The sequence below is a fragment of the Malania oleifera genome, chromosome 2 (assembly GCF_029873635.1).
Source record: "Malania oleifera isolate guangnan ecotype guangnan chromosome 2, ASM2987363v1, whole genome shotgun sequence".
NCBI classification, from domain to species: domain Eukaryota; kingdom Viridiplantae; phylum Streptophyta; class Magnoliopsida; order Santalales; family Ximeniaceae; genus Malania; species Malania oleifera.
The window spans coordinates 8,257,372-8,275,185 of record NC_080418.1 but is presented as its reverse complement, the minus strand read 5'-3'; the positions used below and the strand labels follow the sequence as shown (position 1 = coordinate 8,275,185).

The 17,814-nt window shown below is 36.3% G+C and overlaps 1 protein-coding gene across 1 annotated transcript; it reads left to right on the top strand.

Annotated features, from left to right (window-relative positions):
* The first annotated feature begins 6,927 nt into the window (after positions 1-6,927).
* Positions 6,928-13,941, top strand: LOC131147729 (zinc finger CCCH domain-containing protein 49). The gene is made up of 4 exons (XM_058097268.1): positions 6,928-7,258; positions 9,783-10,052; positions 11,116-11,339; positions 12,785-13,941. Exons 1-4 carry the CDS (start codon positions 7,154-7,156, stop codon positions 13,635-13,637), a joined length of 1,452 nt encoding a protein of 483 aa, XP_057953251.1. The 5' UTR covers positions 6,928-7,153; the 3' UTR covers positions 13,638-13,941.
* The last annotated feature ends 3,873 nt before the right edge of the window (positions 13,942-17,814 follow it).

Here is a 17,814-nt window from a genome sequence, read left to right as displayed (position 1 = left end):
TTACTATACATATCACTCAACTCATATAGTATATTCTCTTAATTAATTCGTCACCCCTGATCTTAATTCAAGGTTCAATCCTGCAACCTAGATACCCAACCCGACTATAGTTTACAATGGCTTTCTTGAAATCGTCACCTCAGGAAAATCACATGAACCACCACAGAAGTCCTACATCTATCCTACAAAACCAGACCTCAACTCCCCTTATCCTATACTCCGGTATTATTACTGCTACACTCTAGCGTCTACCGAACCTAGAATCCTAGGCTTCGATACCAAATGTAACGACCTCAAATTCCTTAACATAAAATGTAATATATTAAATAGAAAATTCGACCCAAACCCGTGGATAATGGGACGTCTGTCAATCACAGCGGAAACCTAAGCAGCAGTAAATATAAAATCTCAATCATCCATCCATAAAACAGAATACCAGAGTTTACTACAACATCATAAAACTGTATTTATATACATCCTCGTAAACATAAAAATAACTCTAGGATCAAACACAAAATAATTATGACCCTAGTACAAAATCTTACCCTCCTAACGGGGTAATATCACTAACTCAACGGCGGCAACGACCAGCCGGTCACTCAGGGTCTCCTGAAAAATTAATTAATGTTGGAGGTGAGACACATCTCAGTAAGGGAAAATAAACTAAATACAGTTGTGTAGTAACATGAATATTTAATGTAATTATACATATACAGTACATTTCATATTTTCGTAAACGTTCATCATATCATACTGAATAACCACATGCTTTCATATTTCTAATAAGTCATATCATACATAAAACATCTATTATAACTGATAATACTAAAAACATACCCAGGATGAATAGCTAGCTAATGTCATGTATTACCCCCCGTGACGGGTTGTGCAGCCCGAAGGCAGAACCCGATAATGGCTGGCCGACCATTACCGAGTCAAAAATATGTCTGTAAGTATAATGGGCCCGCCACACCCTGGTCCGAACTGCCAGGTGGACGTCTACAACTCTACACTGAAAGCCACATCAACTATCCATCTCCCACCCCCTTATGGGGTGGTTAGCACAAGTCTGAACATAGATATCTGATCTATATAGCTACGGTACCATGCTCCTAAACTGAACTAAACTAACATCCTAGTTCTGATGACATATAATACGTGATAATATAGCATCATTTCATAATTACGGCCTTGCGCCGAACATTATAAAACCATACATTGCATTCTAAAATCATACTTTCTGGCATCTCATACATATATATACATTTTAACATGGTAGTAGTATTTTTCTCAAATGTACATTTCCTTTGTAATCTATAGATATAACACATGCTTTCCATAAAATAACTTTTCACATAACTAGTAATAATGAAAATGACTGTTTTAGTTTATTCCCTTACCTGACTACTGAGAAAGCTCCTAAAATATTATAGTCTGACACTCGTAGGATTTCTTGATCAAGACACTGAAAATAAAAACTCACAGTACTAAACTTTAGTATTTTTACGTGTACATCATTTCCTATAACTACCGTAAGGTCAAATTTGGCTTAAAAAGCCTTACCTCAACTTAGGGATGGTTTCCAACTTGCTTTCACCAACGATCCGCTCCGGTACATTTGGAGAGAACTTCCACAGGAGCGTCATGGTGGCTTTAGATTGTTGAACCGGCGTGAATTTGGCCCAAAATCAATGAGAGAGAGAGAGAGAGAGAAAACCGAAGGGAGTGGAGAGAGGAGAGGGATTGCTTAATGGTGAAGTTAAAAATTTGGATTTTTAGTATTTATAGACTTGGATTCGTCGACATGCCACGTCATTTGTCGACGAATCCTTTAATAATTTCGTCGACGAAATTCAGTCGGCTCAAACCTCTCGCGGTATTTCCCTGTCGACGAAATTCCGTCTTCGTCGATGAATTCTCTTATACCCTCGTCGACGAATCCTCTGGTAATTTCCTTTCCTCTTCTTTATTTAAATTCTATTTTTATTCGGGTTGTCACAATATACATAGCTCAGCTCGTACGCTGGCAAATACGTCCATAGCACGACCTGTACGATGGCAAAATATATCCATAGCTCAGCTTGTATGTTGACAAATCATACATATAGCATGGCCCGTACGCTGGAAAAACATATAAAAATCTCGGCCCGTACGCCAGTTTTCCATTATAAAAATCCGTATCATTAACACATTCCCTGAAATTAGTATTTCATAATAATTTCTACTTATGCCACACTAACAGGTTTTTCGCATATTCAACATATCATCATTTTCAACAGTATTTTATAAAATTTAAATCATATATAAATATATATTTTTTTTCCTAAAATCAAATGCTATAACAATATACATATTTTTCATAAAATATTAGCTTAGTTTATCCCCTTGCCTGATTCTTGGAAAGCCCATAAGAAAATCTGCCCCGCACCCGCAGGGTTCTCAATTCAACACCCTGGAAACAACATTCTCTATAACTAAAATTCAGTATTTCTATGCGTATAACAATTCCTACAACTGTCAAATAACCAAATACTGAGTAGAAAGCCTTATCCTGGATTTGGGATGGTTTCTAACTCAGCCTCACCGACGATCCGCTCCGGCAAACTTGCAGAGAACTTTCCCAAGAGCGTCGTGGTGGCTTCAAATTATCGAACTGGCGGAAATTCGGCCCAAAATCTTAGTGAGAAGGAGGAGAAACCGTATGAGGAGAGAGAGAGGGAGTCAGCGCAGGAAAATGACTGAAAATTTTCGTTTAACCCTATTTATATTGTGGGATTCGTCGACGAGCCATGTCACCTCGTCGACGAGTCCTGTAGAAAGTTCGTTGACGAACTTAAACCCTCATCGACGAATTTCAGGTTTCCACAAATTCTCTCTCTCGGTGTCTTCTCGTCGATGAGTCCTATCCTCGTCGACGAGCTCCTCTTATACCCTTGTCGACGAGTCCCCTGTGTTCATTGACGAGTGCTGAAAAAATCCTCAGGATTATCCTTTTCAAAATGCAACGTCATCAACTGCCTCCTTCTGTTTCTGGTTTCCATTTCCTTTTCTTTTATTATTTAAATACTATTATTCTTCGAGTCGTTACAAGAGTTGTTTAAAAAAAATATTCATTTAAAGAACTTAATCAGCTTCAACCATGTGGCACCAGTACATGAATATCATGAAAACAAACATTGATTTTTTAACATGGTATGAATGTATTCATACTCCGTTTGATTACAAATTAGTCAACACTCTAAAAAAATTTGGTTTCAAAACTTGGCGGCTTTCAGATCATAAAGTCGTAAAGTTAGTTCATCCTCCATTTGGAGAATTCAAGTTTAATATTGAGGGAAGAGAGCTCATCGCTACACCCTTCAAATAGTAGACAAAAAATTACCTGAATCAATGAATGCAACATTAAAAGATGTTAAAAATATTCAAAGTCAAAATAATTATTCAAATCAAATTTTAAATACAGTTGCTCAATAACTCATCAGACTTGAAAAAATTGATACACTCATATTTTTTATTTTTTTCAAATCAAGGGGAGAAGAGAGATAAAATCATTCAACAACCATTTAACGTCAAAAAACCTATTTTTATACTAGCCGAAGTTCCAGACCAATACTTAATAAGCTTCAAGAAGCCTGATTCATTGTTAGAAGAAATTTATAAAAAAAAATAGAAAAACTCTCAATAAATAATCCATCCACCTCAAATAAAATTAATGTTGTCAACAAACAATCAACTGATCAGCATATCGAAGTAGTTGAATCCCAATTCACAAGCCTAATCGACTAACCATCTACATCTTCAAATACTTCTATCTGAGAGACTAGTTAGATTTCACTCAAGAGTTTGGTATGGTCCTCGACTTAATTATTCTACTATCAAAAAAGAAGATTTATCAATTGTTTTATGTATTCAAAAATTTCGAGATTATCTTTTCAATAAAGAATTTTTGCTTTGAGTAGATTGCAACTCTGCCAAAGAGATTTTTCTAAAGAAAGCCTTGAATATTTTCAAAAAAGGATTAACATCTGAGACAACGAAGTTGCAATTTTTTAGATTTTGTACTAAATTCAAAGTTCCATGGATTTTATGCTGAGACTATGTTCAAATTGGGGAATATGACTTCGCTTTCTCTCTCGCTTGTCAATTCCATGGGAAATGGTGGGCAAATTTCCCCAATTGCAATACTATTACTCTCACGACAGTTCAACGATGGTTTCAATAGCAGTTTAGCTCAACCTCAAATTTTTTAAACTTAAAAAGACTTTCTCAAGCTCACCTTGTTGTAACATCATCAAAATCAGAATATAAGAATGTAGAGACCCGGAGAATTTATAGTAATTAAATAATAAGAAAAGGAAAGAAAAAGGAAATTTCACAGAAAGGGACAGGAGCGTTCGTCGATGAATCGTCTTCTCAAGGTCGTCGACATGGACGCATGTCTCATCGATGAGGCCACGCGGCCAGCCACTTATAAACATGTAGAAGACGAATTTTCAACAAAAAATTCCTCTCTCTCTCTCTCTCTCTCTCACTCATTTTCTCTCTCTAGGAAATGATTTCTCTCACTTCTCTCTAAATTTCTGGCTCCAATTCTCCCCGGTTCGACGATCAAAAGCTATCACGGTGATCTTGGGGAGATTCTTTACAACCTAATTAGATCGGAAATTCAATTTGAGCAGTTTTGGAACCATCCTAAAATTTGGGTAAGTGGATTTTTAGGTATTTTTAGTATTATCAGTATTATTTGGGGTCAGATTTTGTATTATATGAGAATATACTAGTGTTTTGTGGAATAAATTTGGGATGTCATATTCTCAAGAATATGGTGTTTTAGGCCCCTATAGTCATGGGTTGATGACCCCAACAAGTATCTGTTCGAGAGCCAAGTAAATTATAGTTCAAGGAATTATGAATAGGCAATCTCAGGAAATATGAGTGCTAATTTACTGGAAAATTTGTATATATAAATATAGTTTTTTGGGGTTTGGTACACCGAGGGTGGAGAGTTGAGTGGAGGCCAACCTCCCAGTTAGATAGGTAAAGGAAAATATGCTATGCTAGAAATTTCATAAATTACATCGGTAGTATATATGTGTTTCGAGGTGAATTCTACAGGGTATAAATTATTTTTATTATTAGAAAATACAGGTTTTATTACAGGGGTTTTTATTTATTTTAATTGTGTGGCATGAGTTAATATTGGATTAGTTCAGGATTTATACAGTTTTCCAGAATAACATAGTTTACAATATTTTTGCATATAAACATGTTTTACTATTTTTTATAGAATTATGAATTACAACGTATATGTATATACATATATATTTTACAGATAGGTATTATACAGACAAATATTTTACAGTATATCAGTAGAAAATATCAATATACAGTTTTCAGAAAATATGACTTATAATATTCTTCAGAATGCCATGATTACAGAATCATAACACTCAATTATTCAGCTATTCAGTCAGATATTCAGATTATGCATATCAGTTTAAGAATGTTATGGTTATTACATAATCATGGTAAACATAGTAAGATAACTATAAGTATCAGTACTAAATAGTATTGAATTATTTAGTCATATTCAAACAGCAGAGTATGGTACCGTTGCTATTTTCAGATCAGAGTGCAACTACATATCTCAGATAGTATGTGGATTCCGTCAATCGTGTCTATGGAGAGATTGCAGTCTCTCCTGTATTCTGGGTTGAGGAGGTCGGTTTGAGGAGGTAGAGATTAGTTATCGTGCCCGGAGAGATTGCAGTGGGTCAGATTGATGATTGGTAGAGTTTCAGATTGACTTACTTGGTGGGCCAACAAGTGTTAAGTCCCGCTTATGAGCCGCACAACCCTGTCATAAAGGGTTAAATCATGACATTCAGTTCCTAGGGTATTATCACAATTCTTTCTATACATACAAATTTACAGTACAACAATTGATTTATTGTAATACTAGAATTATGTGTAACTAGAAAACTCAAATATACAATTGTATTTTAAACTATAATAAATATTATTTGTATGGTATAAATCAGTTGCCACACACTAGTGATAGCATATCTTTTCCTACTAAGTGTTGTCTTATCTCAGTGACTTAACATTTTTTTTTCAGGTGATCTAGTTAGACAAGCAGATCAAGCTCGCAGGTAGAGAGGTTCTTGCGCTGCCCTTTTTGAAGGGTGAGTGTTTCTTGGGTGTTGGTCGTTTGGGTAGATCCTAGGGTTTTTGACGGATGTCACTGAGAGTTTTGTAATGTATATTTTAGGACTTTCTAGATTTCTGATATTGTAAATATAGTTTACAATTTAATGTTTACCGTTACTTAGGGATGTAATGTGAACAGAGTTTCTTCAGTGTTTCCTTGGGGTCTGAGATGGTTTTTGCAGATTATATAGAGGGATTTGATATATATATTTAAGTGGAAAAAAATGGCATGAAAATCAGGTTGTTACAAAGAAACTCCTCAAAGAATCTCTTTGTTCTTTAATCAACAGCAGCAATAGCGATGAAGATGATGATCAATCTCAAGAAGATATTTTTTAAGATTCCCAATACCAAATGACATTGACGTGCTTGTCATGATTTGATTAGAAGGATCCTATCAGCATCTTTACTCATCAAAAGTAGATTTCAATAAAGGTTCCATTATTATTACATTTGTCAACTTTAAGTTTAAATCACTGGTTCAAGCTCCATCGACAATTGAATGAAAATCACTCGTTTAAAGTTATTCAATTATTGTATCAAACTTTGTGTATCTCCCATTCTAAGGTATTGATTTTTTTGTTGATTAATTTGGTGTATTTTATGTTTATTTATTTATTTCTTATAGCAAAATATAAAGAGTAAATTTAATCATATGTTTTTTATTTAAAAAAAATCGAATTTTTATATGGAGCCCTAAAATCCCAAAGTAATTTATTTTATTTTATTTCCTTGCTTTTGAGTCGATCATTATCCAAACTTCTATTGAAGAAGCTTCCTGTGTCTGCAAGACGTCGCGTTTTGCACCTGGAAATTAGGGTTCAGGCACTGCAGCGCAGGACCGGACGCCCTCATATATTCAACGTGCAAATTCCGAAGGCGGTGACGACGTGCAATCTGGAATAGCGAGAGAGAGGAGGGAGGGAGGGAGAGAGAATATAAGATGGCGCATAGGTTACTGAGAGATCTGGAGGCTGATGGTTGGGAGCGATCGGATTTCCCGATCATCTGTGAATCTTGCCTCGGCGATAACCCCTACGTTCGTATGGTATGGTATTCTCTCGTTAATTTTTTGTACACCTTCTTTCCCATCCAGGGCTTATTTTCCTTTCGATTTCGATGATTTTTTAAGGAACCGAAGTTTGGTTTTAAATGCATAAAAATTTGAGTTTACATGTGAAGTTTCTTATATTTGCATTGATTTGTTGTGTAATTTTATACGTGATTGATTGAAAAAATCATGAGAAAATTAAAGATTTGTTGAAGAAATCGATTTACCTTCGTCTTTGGGGTGGTGAGAAGTGGAGGGTAAAGGAAAGAACCCTATAGAAGGGAATATAGTAGACGAGAAGAAACAGAAATCATTGGGGGGGAAGACGAGCGGGGAAGAGGAAAGAAATTCCCTATTCATCATTATTTTTTTCTCCCCTTTTCTCCGAGTCTTGGAGAGAATTGAACCTCCTCTTCAGTCTCCTTTTCCCCTCCACTTCTCTGCAGTTCTATCTTACCAGAAAAAAATAAGTCTTCTTCCCAAACAAGAGAAAATGAGAGAAAAAAGCTCTCTCATCTCTTCTCTCTTCCTTCAAAACAATAGAATTGGAGAAAAAAATTACTTTTTTTTTTTTTCGAAAATTCAAAAATAAAGTTCATGAAAGAAGATAGAATGTACAAAAAATAGAACAAGAAATTCTCTATTGTGCAAAAGGGGGAGAAAAAAAACTGAAGTTAAAATTACAAAGCCTGTTAATTTCGTGGGCACTGTAAATCCAAAAACCTACTCCTTTAAAGGAACCAGTTGCAAAATACCAATATGAAGCCCTGTAATGAATCCTGGCCCATAGCAAAGACCACATAATCTTATTCCCTGTGTAAAGATACGTGATTTCTGTTCCAACCAAATTCCAAATAGCTGCTAAAATCCCACTTCTCCACAATGCTGAGCCCTTTCCACCCCTGCCAAAATCTGTTTAGACAATACCCGACAAATCTTCCGCTGATTCCGAACAAACCTGCTTCTCACAAAATAAACCGAACAACTTATTCCAACCCCTCCAAGTGCAAAAAAAAAAAAAAAGGGAAGGGAAATTTGGAACTGTCAAAGCAAACACACATCCAAAAATAAAGTGATTTAGGACAGGAAGTGGGTGTTTGGATGGATCATTTGACTTACTTGGGTTACCAATTTCAAAGAATAGGGTCAAGGGACTGTTGGGTCCTAAACCCAAATTTGTTTAGTTAATTGGTAATTTATTATGTGTGTTTAGTTTCTTGTTGTAGACTTATGTGTGTTTTGGGGTTTGTTTGTAATCTATGTGTTTTTTTAGGGATTTGTTTGTAGTTATATGTGTCTTAAGGGTTTAGTGTAGTTTTATGTAATTTTTCTTATAGAAAATGTGTGAAAGGCATGTATTAGTTGTTTTTTGATGAATTTGAATTGAGAAGTTTGACGCGAATTTCGCCTCAATTTTATCTCTTTCCTCTCTTCTTTTCCTCCTTTTTCCCCTCTCCTTTACCTTTTCCCCCAGGCCCTAACTGCTGTTCTGTTCCTATTTTTATGTCCCTTATTTCTCTTCTAATTTTGTTTCTTGGCAGCAATTCCTTGGTACCATTCTGCTTCATTAAGCTTTTGAAGGTATCTTACATTGCAACATATTGTTGATGTTAACTGTGAAGTCTAATGATTAACCAACCAAATAAATTTCTTAATACTTAAGGAGACTCTTGCCTTAAAATACTGTGATGAAGCAAAAAGGGCGTGTTAGCACCAATCAAATGCTCAAAAAAAAAAAAAAAGATTCACAAGAATGAATTCCAAAGGGAAAAAAGAGCTACTAGGCTACTATCAAATATCTGTCCTATGGGGAGGATAACAGCCCTCCAATAACAACAACAGCGCAGATGGTTTGCCACCTTCCTATCATTAAGAGATCTACGAAAATAGAAGTTTCAAGAAATAATATATCCATTAGAGATAAAAAAAGAAGAAATGGCGTCATTACGCACTGAGAGTAAAGAAGATATAGATAAGGAAAAGAGATGAAGAGAGCAGAATCACCCTACCAAATGTCTTCCCAAAAGCAAATTTGAGAATCATTACCCGCAATGAATTTGGTAAAATGTATATAGTGAGAAACGTTTAAATTTATTTTCTAGTTTCTATTATCTCCACTTCCTTCCAATCATAACTAATGTTTTACCAGTGATGAGGAACAGCCATCTATCAAAGCATATCTTTCCCCATATTTTCCACTATGAAAATAGCCTACAAACAATGCGACCTGTATGATAATAAGTTAATAATGAGAACTTTTAACATGATTAACAAATTAATGGTAGTTTTGAAGAGATTATTGCTCTGCAGGGGACTATTTGACCCCCATTTTTCAAATTTATAGTTGCTGTACTAGAGGTGTGATATTGTCATTTAAATGTAAATACCAGTGTGATGTTAATGTTTCTCTTACATTTTGCGATAAAATGATTTTTTCAAATCAATTTCAATGTCTATATTGGGCAACAGTATTCTTTTTATTTTGCTATAACCCTATTGGTAATGATTCATTTAAATGCAGACTAGATCTGTTTATGATAAGGAGTGCAAGATTTGTACACGCCCCTTCACGGTTTTTAGGTGGAGGCCAGGTCGTGATGCAAGATTTAAAAAAACTGAGGTTTGCCAAACATGCAGCAAGTTGAAAAATGTTTGTCAGGTTTGCCTTTTGGATCTTGAATACGGGTTACCAGTTCAGGTTCGAGATACAGCTCTATCAATCAATTCGAATGATGCAATCCCAAAGAGTGATGTGAATAGAGAATACTTTGCAGAAGAGCATGACCGCAAGGTATATTCATGTTCAATTTGAAGCTGATTCTAACTAATTTAGCGAATTTAGGTAATCTGTTTATAAAGCAAAACTAGCTGAAATGCATGCATGTTAGCTTTTGGAATGTTTGTGGAGAATCATGATACAGAAGCATGATAAACTGTCATCAGTATTAAATCAGTAATTCATATTTATATACCATTATCATCGTGATGGAGTAGAAGTGGGATGTTACATCTCTTGCATTAAATTATTTTTGGAAATTTAGATTTAAGACAACTTTCATTTGTCCGATTAAGTTTTTTTTTTTTTAAATTATTACAATTGTAATTTGAAGGCCAAATACTTCAGGAAAAAAAAGGGGGGGGAAAGTGGCATTAAATTTCAGAGTTTATTTGTCATTATTGATTACCAATTTTTTTTTTTTTATTCTTCTTTTCTGGGCAGCAAGTTCACCTTTTGTTGATGAGCTTACATTATTTTTTTACTACATTCATAGCCCCTTCATGTTTTGGCCATTTTCCTTCCCAAGTTTGATTCTGACAGTCCTCTGGTTTTCACAGGATCTTCATTTAACTCCAGTCAAATTAGGAACGTAAGTTGCCCCTTAATTCTGTTGCCCTTATGTACCTGAAGCCTTCTCTATTTTCTTACTCATTCCCATTCGGCATATCCCATCCTTGTCACTTTTGTCAACGTTTAACCCTTTTAACTCATTTTGAGGGGGGAAAGAGAGGAGTCGTAAAAAAAAAATTCTCTTCCTGAGCAGAAGTGGAGTTTTTGTTGGAGATTCAACATTGTGTTGTGGTTTCCTGAGCTTTTTATTATTGAGTTAGATATGTGTTTATTCCATAATTTGCCAGAGTGGCCAGAGGACCACACTTCTTTGACCAAGATGGAGATTCAATGTTTTTAGAGCCAAATAGTTGGCTGTTTTTTGTACAAGACATGCATTTAAATGATTGGGTTGCTGCTGGAATTCATTTAGACGTCAGATAACTATAGGCCTATGGCCATTTGTTTTCCCTCCCATTACAATATTATTTTTGTTCTAATTTTTTGTGATTATCACTTCATGCAGGCCAGAGCTGGTATAAATTATGAGTCCTCATATGGCAAGTTTCCTGCAAACGACACTATTTTGAAGCTTCAAAGGACGACACCATATTACAAAAGAAATAGAGCCCATGTTTGTAGTTTCTATGTACGGGGTGAATGCACTAGAGGTGCTGAATGCCCTTATAGGCATGAGATGCCTGTCACTGGGGAGTTATCCCAGCAAAATATTAAAGATCGTTATTATGGGTAAGTCTTGTTTTTTCAATCTCTTTAATCTCAAATTATGTGGCTTCTTATTAGCTTGTGTGGGGCTAGATTTTTCCCATTAAAGAATCTGTCCTTGGGTTTGATGGTCCATGTCCATGTGCATATCTGTCACTGTTGTGCACACAAAACAAAGTAGGTTTAGGTTAAGAGCGTAGTGACAAACTTATGGTTTCATTCTTTCTGGTTTGTCTCATTTTTAGAGGGATGGAAAACCTTTTACGAGCATCCTTGAAAAGTATAATTTGTGTTTTTCAACAATGTCAATGGGCTTTTGTTGCTAGTCAATTTAAATCAGTTAGCATTTCAAAATTGAGTTGCAGTTAGTAGGTCAATTCCCCACTGCCTTCCTAAGTTTGACTTATTTTGTTCTTTTGAGAGAGAGCATCAAATGGATTTGGATTTAGTTTCAAAATTCTATCCTTTTTTTTTTTTTTAGTATATTTTATTCTGGCATGAAGAAGTTTAGTGGCATCAATTTTTGAAACTAGAGTGATAATGATGCTGGAAATTACTAGGGTATCGGGAGATTGTGAAAACTGCAACATGTAGCTTGTGTTGCTGCTGATGATTTGACTATTGTACAATGTAGGAGTGGTAGTTTAGAAGTTGTCTTGCTAGAGGTGAATAGACAAGTAGTGGAACTCAGAAATAGAGAGAGAATTGAGAAAATTGGAGAAAAAGAAGAAGAAGAAGAAGATGAGTAGCAAGGAACATACGGGAGAGAGAGAGAGAGGGGGGGGGGAACTGCAGCAATTCTGATTTCAAGACAGAACAGAGATGAGAGAGGAAGTAGAACATGAGTAGCAAGGAACATACGGGGGAGAGAGAGGGAGAGAGAGAGAGAGAGAGATAGGGGAACTGCAGCAATTCTGATTTCAAAATGAGAACCGTTGCATGTCCAGCACTTTTACCACTACTAATTCATATTTACAAGAATAACCCCAACTAAAAACACACGATTACAAAATACTAAATGAAGTCACTAAATAATTCAAAGAAATCCTAATACAAGCACAATTTCCTAAACCTACGCCTATAATATTTGTGCGAAATGGGCGGCTTATAGGATGTAGATGGCCCTTCATCAATATGTCTAGTAAATTATCTATATGTGTAAAGAAAGCAAACCAAAAGTTGAACCTAGACATGAATTCATTATGGTTGGAAATTTCCTAGGTTTCCCCTTTATTGTCCTACCTTTGGTCGTCATTGTAATAGATATGGAATTTAGCAGCCTTGTATTGGCCTCAATGTTTGTGTTAACTGCTGGATTTACCCTGCAGTGCATCCCATCCGATGTTCTCACAACTCCTGCACACAAGTACACATGTGCTTGACAGTTCAGTGCAATGCTGAAATTTTAGAAGTTTGTGATGTTAATCTGCAATTTTTTTTTTGTTTTTCTTTTCTCTGATGCTTAACAGAGTGAATGATCCAGTTGCATTGAAGCTACTCAACAAGGCTGGGGAAATGCCCTCACTAGAACCCCCGGAGGATGAGAGCATTAAAACCCTCTATGTTGGTGGGCTTGATGCCAGAGTTACTGAGCAGGACCTAAGGGACCACTTCTATGCCCATGGTGAAATTGAATCTGTGCGGATGGTTCTCCAACGAGCATGTGCATTTGTAACCTACACGACCAGAGAAGGTGCAGAGAAGGCAGCAGAAGAGCTTTCTAACAAACTGGTGATAAAGGGCCTGAGGCTGAAGTTGATGTGGGGTAGACCTCAAGCACCGAAACCAGACTCTGAAGTCTCCGATGAGGCAAGACAGCAGGCTTTGGCCCACAGTGGGATGTTGCCAAGGGCAGTTATTTCCCAACAGCAGAACCAACTTCAACCCCCTGGTACACAAGATCAGCCCCCACAGATGCACTACTTCAATATCCCACCACCTCCTCCTATGCACGAGAGAACCTTTTATCCATCCATGGATCCTCAAAGAATGGGCGCGGTGGTTCCATCCCAAGAAGGGGCTTCTAATGGACCAGGAGAGAACAAAGCTGGGTCAGAGAAGCTGCCGCAGCTGCAGTTGCAGCCGCAGCCGCAGCCGCAGCAGGGACAGCAATATGCTTACCAATCTATGCCACCCCCACAAGGTCAGTATCACCAACCATTTTATCCACCATATGGATATATGCCACCACCACCACCTGCACCTTACCAACAGTACCCTCCACCACCATATCATTCTGCCATGCCCCAACCACCACCACCACCGCCACCAGCTACTCAGCAGTACCAGCATTCTGCACCACCAGGCTCATCGCAGCAGTGAAACTTGTGTGCTTGTTTGGTGCACAGTTGGATGTTCGAGTAAACGACCTAGCCCTGTATTTTTAGATTCATATTTTTCCTCTTGCTTCAGCTGATATTTCGCTATTCAGCAACCATGATGTGTTGCTGATATAGCTGTGGGGAATTTGTTGTGTGGTCATGTGGTTCCTAATCTCTATTTCATACTTGTTGACGACTATGCTCTTGTCCTTGCAGAAACGATAAACCTGTTTGTTGCTGAAATGTATCTTTTTTTTGTTGCCTAAATATTTTGTTAATATATATTTCCTGTTTTCGATCAGAAAGGCAATTCAATTATTGAGAATTTATGAGCTATTACCAAATGCTCTTAACTCACCATACCATAGTCCGCACTATGAGGATTATATTCTCCTCTGAAATATTTTGAGGTAGTATTTGGGAGAATAAATTTTGAAGGTTGGATTTGGATTTGTGTTAATTTGGAAGAAATTAATGCTTTGGTTGGGAGTATGAATTTTGGGATTTGAATTTGCATGGATTTGGATAAATTTTATTCTACAGTATTTTATTTCAAAAATTATGTTTGCAAAAATTATTGTTGTTTATAGGGAATCTTGATATATATATTATTAGGGAAAATGGTTTAATTTGTGTGATATGGGTATAAAATCTTATGATTTATGTGATGGCAAAATGTTACGATTTTAAAACCTTCATGCTATTATTGTTTTCGAGAAATGGTTAAAACAATACAGAAATTATATTTTTCGTAATTTATGTGAAAAGACGCAAGTGCCGTAATTTATAAAACAGTGCAAGGGTCGTAATTTATGAAACGACGCAAGGGCTGTAATTTATGTAAAATAGTTCAAGGGCCATAATTTATATAAAATGGCGTAAGGGCTATTAATTTATATGATATGATATGAAATGTCAGCGGAAGGGCCGTAATACAAGATATGTTATTTTTATGAAAATATTATTATGTTAGATATTATGGTGAAACAATTATATTCAGCATATGAAATACAGTAAATGATATCAATACCTAGATGACTTAGTTTAGTTTAGTTCAGTTCAGCAGCACAGTACCATGGCTATATATGTATTCAGATTATGTTAGTGCTATCACATACCGCAAGGGGCTGTGGGAGATTGACAGTCGATGTGGCTTCAGTGCAAAGTTGTAGACGTTCCCCTGGCAGTTCGGACCAAGGTGGGGCAAGCCCATCGTACTTAAAGACTTATATTGATCTAGCATGGTCGGCCAGCCAGTGCTAGGTCCCGCCTTTGGGCCACACAACCCAGTCATGTGGGGGTAATACATGACACCAACTAGCTATCAATCATGAGATTTATTTCATGTATTATACAGTTGTATAAGATGATTTACACGTACAAAGTAATAGCATGACATATATGTTACTTTTAAATATATTTATTTAGTAAATTATCAGACAATTTTCATAGATACGATTTATATACAATATATGCTTATGACATATGAAAATACTCATGTTGCCACATACTGATATTAGTTTATTTCCCTTACTAGTGTCTCACCCCAGCTCTAAAACATTTCAGGGAATCCAGGTAGAGGAGCGGATAGAGTTCCACAGCGTTAGTGGTCGCCCGATCTACCCTGCTAGAAGGGTAAGTCGCTATGCTAGGGTCAGATGGGTTTTTGGGTAGTGACGCTGGGGAACTTTATGATCATTTTGGGATGTACGTATATTTATATGACGGGTTTGTAAAACTCTGGTATTGTATTTGGACAGTTGGTTTATTATGTATATGATGTATATTTTTCGCTGCTAGGGTGTCAGTGATATGTGACAGATTTATTCCCCAGTACCCATGTAACGACCTGCTAAATAAATTGATTATTTTATTATTATTATTATTATTATTATTATTATTATTATTATTATATATACTTTGATAATCTACATACCTTGATACCATACTGGGATAAACCCAACCATAAACCTAAGCAGCAAGAAGTAGAAACTGAGTAAGCATATCCATATGTTATATACAATACCATACCATACAATACCAGAGTGCTACATGTTTCCCAGAAATATATACACATATCTCTATTCCCGAAGCACCCTCAACTAGCTAGGGTATACAAAATCATTCCAAAAAATGTACTCACTCTCTGACAGGGCACCACTGAAGCCCCTCTACCTGCGAGCCTGATCTGCTCGCCTACCTAGATCACCTGAAAAATAATTCAACACTGGGATGAGCCAACGCTCAGTAAGAAGAAATATGTTATTACTAGTGTGTGGCAAATGAGCTACTATATCATGAAAATCTATTTTCAAATAAACATGTATAACTGAAAATATACCGAAGTATAAGTGATAAAATCCACCACCCCTGTCCCTATTACTTAACATGACAGTATTGGAGTTTATTATTCAAAATACTTTTAATATAAGTAAGTATGTACCCTGTTTCTACAAATTTATACATACGTAATAATAACTGAAAATGTTCCCTGTGGCTATCTGTGTGTCATGACTTACCCCCTCATGACAGGGTTGTGCGGTTTGTAGGCGGGATTTACCCCGACTGGCCAACTAAGAATAAATCACTATACTCCATCAGTCAATCTGCCCACCTCAACCCATATCTGAATGGGGAGCCTAACCTCTTCATGGGCCTAGGTGATTGACCTTACCACGTATTATCTAAATAGGTGGTTGCACTCATAAAGTAACATAGTATCTATAACAACGGTACCGTGCTCTGTAGCTGCAAGTCCAACAGGGTCTGATATCATATAATATATTTCTATATATATACATCTATCTGATTTATCATGATTCTGAAGTACTGAAATAACCATGATACTAGATAACTGTACTGTAATTCATATGTCGTAATACTGAGAACTGTATAATCATAACACTGAAACTGCATGATCATAATATTGAAACTGCATAATCATAATGCTGAAACTGCATAATCATAATACTGAAACTGCATAATCATAATACAAATATTTGTGTAATCATGGTACTGAGATTCATAAAATCATAGTACTAAAATCCATAAAATCACGGTACTAAAATATTGTAAAATCAGGATACCGAAATATCGTAAAACTTACATTCGTACTATATTCATATTCAAAAGCCACATGATACTGTAATACATAATTTTCATCATTAAATAAACTGTATAATATTTTAAATATACCTAACATAGCATATTTCCCTTACCTGACTACTGAAAAGCACCTATGGAATACTAGCCTAATACCCGCAGGGCCTCCTACAAAACACCCTGAAAATAGCATTCGCTAGAACTAAATATCAGCATTTCATCGCCTACACCATTTCTTATAACTACCATAAGGCCAAAAATGGGCTAAAAGGCCTTACCCTGAATTTGGTATGAAATCCTACTTTGTTTCCCCAACAATCTGCTCCGGCAGTCTTGTAGAGAACTTTGCTAGGAGCGTAGTGGCGGCTTCAGATCGTCGATTCGGTGTCTGGCAGGGCCGGAAAAGAAGAGAGAAGGGAGAGAGAGAGAGAAGCCGAAAGTTAGGATAAAAATTCGAGCTTTTCCTACTTATAGGGTCAGATTCATCGACGAGTCTTTCAGTAAATTCATCGACGAAACCCTGTATTCGTCGACAAAATTCAGAGCAGCCCGATCCGTCTCTCGGTATTTTCTCGTCGACAAAACCCTGTGTTCGTCGACGAAGCTTGGTAGTTTCCTTAAAATTATTTTATTCCCCAAAATGCAATATCGTTGACAAAGTCTACAGCCTCCTTCTGTTTCTGTTCTATTTCTCTCCCTCTTATTATTAAAATACTTATTATTTTTAGGGTTACTACAACCCACGGGTCTGGGTGGATTATGTTTATGGTTATCATGATTATTGACATGCTATTATGTGAAAAAAAAATTTGGAAAATTAGGCAGGTCGTTATAATTGGGTATCAGAGCCTAGGTTGCTAGGTTCTGTAAACTTTAAAGTGCAACGGAAACAATACCAGAGTATAGGAATGAATTTTGATGAGGGTAGTAGATAGGTAGATTGAAATATAAGTAAGTTGTTTTTAGAGGATGAGATTGAGAATTTGGGGTTCTATCTTGTGGCCTAGACGCAGGAGTTCCGTGGTTGTTTCTGTGTTTTTCCTGAGGTGACGATTTCATAAAAACCATGGATACTA

Bases quoted from the DNA above. Each gene is read 5' to 3' on its own strand.
- LOC131147729 (XM_058097268.1), top strand. From the start codon at position 7,154: ATGGCGCATAGGTTACTGAGAGATCTGGAGGCTGATGGTTGGGAGCGA. The intron at 7,259-9,782 runs GTATGGTATTCT...ATTTAAATGCAG, and splicing joins ATAACCCCTACGTTCGTATG to ACTAGATCTGTTTATGATAA. The intron at 11,340-12,784 runs GTAAGTCTTGTT...GATGCTTAACAG, and splicing joins ATTAAAGATCGTTATTATGG to AGTGAATGATCCAGTTGCAT.